Source organism: Muscardinus avellanarius (assembly GCF_963383645.1).
Source record: "Muscardinus avellanarius genome assembly, chromosome: 2".
NCBI lineage: Eukaryota > Metazoa > Chordata > Mammalia > Rodentia > Gliridae > Muscardinus > Muscardinus avellanarius.
Genome location: NC_137787.1, coordinates 65,292,104 through 65,296,758, shown reverse-complemented (window position 1 = coordinate 65,296,758; position 4,655 = coordinate 65,292,104). Strand labels below are relative to the sequence as shown.

At 63.2% G+C, this 4,655-nt stretch overlaps 1 protein-coding gene across 1 annotated transcript; it reads left to right on the top strand.

The window, feature by feature from the left end:
- Nucleotides 1–2,826: 2,826 nt before the first annotated feature.
- On the top strand, nt 2,827–4,655 carry SP5 (Sp5 transcription factor; the record flags this gene model as incomplete). The annotated part of the gene is made up of 2 exons (XM_080690056.1): nt 2,827–2,877; nt 3,522–4,655. 2 exons carry the CDS (start codon nt 2,827–2,829, stop codon nt 4,653–4,655), a joined length of 1,185 nt encoding a protein of 394 aa, XP_080546182.1.

The window sequence follows — 4,655 nt, the reverse complement described above, 5'->3', positions numbered from 1 at the left end:
CTCTCCAAACTTCAGCTAGCCACCGGGCGGGTGGAATCTCCCCACCGCCCGAATTTTCACAAATGGTGAAGAACAGCTCCGGAGAACTCTCCAGAGAGGACCTACTGTGCGCCTGGCATTTTCCTAAGGGCCGTGTAACACTTATACACCCACAACCACTCAACCAAGGGAGCACATTTTACAGACAGGGAAAGAGGCAGAGAGACTGAGTCACTTGTTTACCGAGATCACCAACTACAGAAAGCCAGGCCAAAGTGTGTGTGTGTGGGGGGGGGGGGAGCTGGATCCAGGGTGTGAGGTCCTGAGCACCTAGCCACCACTCTCTTTCGCCTAACGGTGGGGAGTCTACACCTGTTACTGTGAGGATAAGGAGGCTCTTTTAGCCTTTTTGTCAAACCCACTAACAAGTTCAGCCAAGGAGAATGCCTTCCGGGAAAGATGAGTTGGGAAAAGTAAGGGAACCCGGGAGGGAACAAAAGCTAGGAACCAGGGCGCCTTAGAGGGGGCCACTAGGCTCCCCGGCCTCTGACCTGCAGCAGAGAAGCGGCCCCCTGGAGTCCCAGGCTTCTCCGGGGACTCGATCTCTTGACCCAAAGTGGCAAGGACAGACTTGCCAGGTGCGCTCCCAGAGCGCCCTGACCTTGGATTTGGGAGGAGCCAGCCTCTTTGCCCAGCTTTGAATAACTACTCAGATTCCAGAAAAGAAGTGTTGGGAAGAAGGAGGGAAATCTGGTCCCGTGGTCTTTGAGGTGCCTGCGGCAGCGCGTTCATCTTCAATAAGATGTGTCCATTTCACTGGTGCGTCCTGAGCGTTGGAGAATGTGGCCTGTCTGATGGCATAGTGCCCTGGCCAGTGACGGAAGTGTGGAGGGGACCAATATATAGTCCAGACTCTGAAACCACTGGAGTTGGGTCAATCTCTGGTACCCCGCCAGGAGTGGGGCCACCCCAGGCATCGAATATCTGTCATCTAGGACCTTCAGTGCCCAGGGCACAACACACAGAGCTGGGCCGAGGGCTGGGCTAGTTCAGGGCTTCCTGAGTGGCTACTGGCCATGGGAGGAGGAGACTGGGTCCACTGGGAGGCTGCACAGGGACCAGGCTTCGCCAGGCTCAGGTAGCTGTGGTCGCTTTGCAGTCGCAGTCTCTTGGGCCCTGGATGCGGGGCCTGGAGGCAGTCCCAGGGACTCAGTACCCTCAGTGCGGTGAGGATGATGCAGGGTCCCCACCTCCAGCATCTTCCACTTTCAGCCCCCTGCGCTCCTTAGGGATTCTAGGGAAGACGATCCACGGTCCGCAGAGCCTAAGTAGAACGCACCCTGGGCGTGAGGGAGACAGGAGACTAGCTGTGTATCCCCGCTGGACCTGGGTACCCAGAGATGTTTGCTGCAGGGAGAGACCCCAGAGAGCACTTTCATGCCTCTGACGAAACACGATCCGCCTCTGGTAAATATCTATTTTCTTTCCAAAGATGATAGGAACAACAGTTTGTATTGACTTTTCTTTCCCCTTCAGGGGCCTCCCTCCTATGACTTGTGGTTTGTTGAACCACAAAAAAAAAAAAAAAAAAAAAAAGTGCTTCTTCTACTGAGCCTTACATTTTTCCGAGTAGTTCTTTGGTAGGTCTGTCCTGCTGGAGACAATTCTCACTCCCTCCCCCGGCTTAGGAAGACTACTTGTTAGCAACTCTGGGACTTTCGGTGGGACCTAACAGCGACCGCTCCCCTGCCTGGCCCACCTAGGTGTCCAGAGCTGCCTGCCCGGGGTGGATCGGGTGGCAAAACACTTCTTTCCCGCTTTCCCGGGTTTATTACTGGCTTGTCTGGGGTCCTGCCAAGCTCAGCTCTGCAAATAAATGCAGCGCGGGTGCTTTTCCCAGGTTCACTTTTTGCAAAAGTTGTGGTGAGAGGAAAACTTTCAAATCTCCAGCAAGAAAGTCGGGAGAGGGCCCAGGTAGCTCCCCCGGCGGGCGGTCCTGGAGCGTGCGCGCCACCCACGGCCGCCCTGGGCTGCTGCCCGGCCCCGCCCCAGGTCACAGCCCGGCTCTCGCTCCGCCGCGGCGGGCGGGGGACACGCGGCCGACCGGGTGCGGTCGGTCCCACGCTCCGCCCCGGGAGCCCGCTCCGGTCCTCCACAAACGCCGGTGGGTGAGGGTGCGGTGCGAGTTCGGGGTAATTACCTGGAAGAGTTATCTTCATCCCGGTCTCAAAGTCCCGAGCGTGAAAGTTGAAGGCAGATTTTTCTAGAGATAACAAAGACACTCTGTCACTTTGGGCACTGCCTCGGTGCAAATCTTTAATTGCAAGTGGGGGGCGGGGGATCGAGTGTCTCGAGCAACCCAAGCGCGAGTCTCCAGGCGGCGAGGCCCCCTTTGATCAGGAAAATCCAATTATTTGTGTATATACATTTCCCACATAGTGATTACTTCATTAATTGTCCCGCCTTTATCTCCTCCCTTCCCATCCCCCCTAATAATCAGTTCTTTTATCCAGACCAACAAACACACCATAGGAGCTTTGTGGATTCAAAGGATTTGCTTTCGCTTCTGAAAGAGCCGCTATTCTTTGATGATTGGGTAGCGGCAAACTTCAAAGCCATAAATCTTCCCTCTGACTGGCTGGCGGCCCAGCAAAGTCCTTATCAAATTCTTGGAGGTGATCCTGACGCGCACAGACCGCGCGCGGGGCGAGAGCGGGGCTCGGCGGGGAGGGCGGGCGCGCAGAGCGGCCGGGAGGCGCGCGGGGCGGCCGCGCGTCCTCGCCCTCGGGTGTCCATGTCTGGGCAGCGGCTTCCCGCCCCGCAGCGAGCGGCCTCCGAGCTGTAGCCATGGCCGCCGTGGCCGTCCTCCGGAACGACTCGCTGCAGGCCTTCCTCCAGGTCAGGGCTGGGCCGAGGGAGGGCGCGGGCAGGTGGGAAGGGCCGCGTCCATCCCTCCTGGCACCGGCGGGTGCCGCCGCAGTCAGACCTCGAGGTGCCCGCGCCAACTTCACACCTCGCCTGGTGGCGAGAGCGTGGGCTTTGGGGGAGGGACGCGTGGATCCAGGGCCTGGGAGGTGCGAGTGGCAGACCACTGGGCCCGCGTTCACCCTGCTGGGCCTTCCTGCGGACTTAGCCTGGGGCGGGTCGAGGAGGACGCGGGAGTGGAGAGGAAGAGAGAGCTTTAAAGATGGGGGCGGGCGGGCAGCCGGGCTGTGTTTCCAGACTCTTGGTGACCGCGGAGCCGGGAGCCGCCCGTCGGATCCCTCCGCCTCCGGCTCTGCGCCTTCCTTAAAGGCTGATGGGCTTTCTTTGCACCCAGTAGTTTAGCAGGAAGCGCTCGCGCGCCCCGCGTCCAGGTAGCGCGGGCACCAAAAGTTTTCCGGGGCCGGTGGGCGCGCGGGACGCGCTGGCGGGGGAGGGACGGCGGGCGGAGGGGGCGGGGGTATAATAGCGGGCGTGGGGGTGGCTGGCCGGCCCAGAGCCCTCGCTCGGAGCGCTAACCTTTTGTTTCTCTCCGCCCTCCCTCGCCGCCGCCCATGCAGGACCGCACCCCCAGCGCCTCCCCGGACCTGGGCAAGCACTCGCCCCTGGCCCTGCTGGCCGCCACCTGTAGCCGGATCGGCCAGCCGGGCGCGGCGGCGGCCCCGGACTTCCTGCAGGTGCCCTACGACCCAGCGCTGGGCTCGCCCTCCAGGCTCTTCCACCCGTGGACCACGGACATGCCGGCGCACTCGCCGGGCGCCCTGGCGCCCCCGCACCCCAGCCTGGGGCTGACGCCGCAGAAAACGCACCTGCAACCCTCCTTTGGAGCTGCACACGAGCTGCCGCTCACGCCCCCCGCCGACCCCTCGTATCCCTACGAGTTCTCGCCGGTCAAGATGCTGCCCTCGAGCATGGCGGCCCTGCCGGCCAGCTGCGCGCCCGCCTACGTGCCCTACGCGGCTCAGGCCGCGCTGCCGCCCGGCTACTCCAACCTGCTGCCCCCGCCGCCGCCGCCGCCCACCTGCCGACAGCTGTCCCCCACCCCGGCCCCCGACGACCTCCCGTGGTGGAGCATCCCGCAGTCGGGCTCCGCGCCGGGGGCCCCCGCCGTCCCGGGGGGCGGCCTCTCCAGCGCCTGCGCCGGGGGTCCCCACGCTCCCCGCTTCCCAGCCTCCGCGGCCGCCGCCGCCGCCGCCGCCGCCCTGCAGCGGGGCCTGGTGCTGGGCCCGTCGGACTTTGCGCAGTACCAGAGCCAGATCGCCGCGCTGCTGCAGACCAAGGCCCCCCTGGCGGCCACGGCCAGGAGGTGCCGCCGCTGCCGCTGCCCCAACTGCCAGGCGGCGGGCGGCGCCCCCGAGGCGGAGCCGGGCAAAAAGAAGCAACACGTGTGCCACGTGCCGGGCTGCGGCAAGGTGTACGGCAAGACGTCGCACCTGAAGGCGCACCTGCGCTGGCACACGGGCGAGCGGCCCTTCGTGTGCAACTGGCTCTTCTGCGGCAAGAGCTTCACGCGCTCGGACGAGCTGCAGCGGCACCTGCGGACTCACACCGGCGAGAAGCGCTTCGCCTGCCCGGAATGTGGCAAGCGCTTCATGCGCAGCGACCACCTCGCCAAGCACGTCAAGACGCACCAAAATAAGAAGCTCAAGGTTGCTGAGGCCGGGGTGAAGCGGGAGAACCCGCGGGACCTCTGA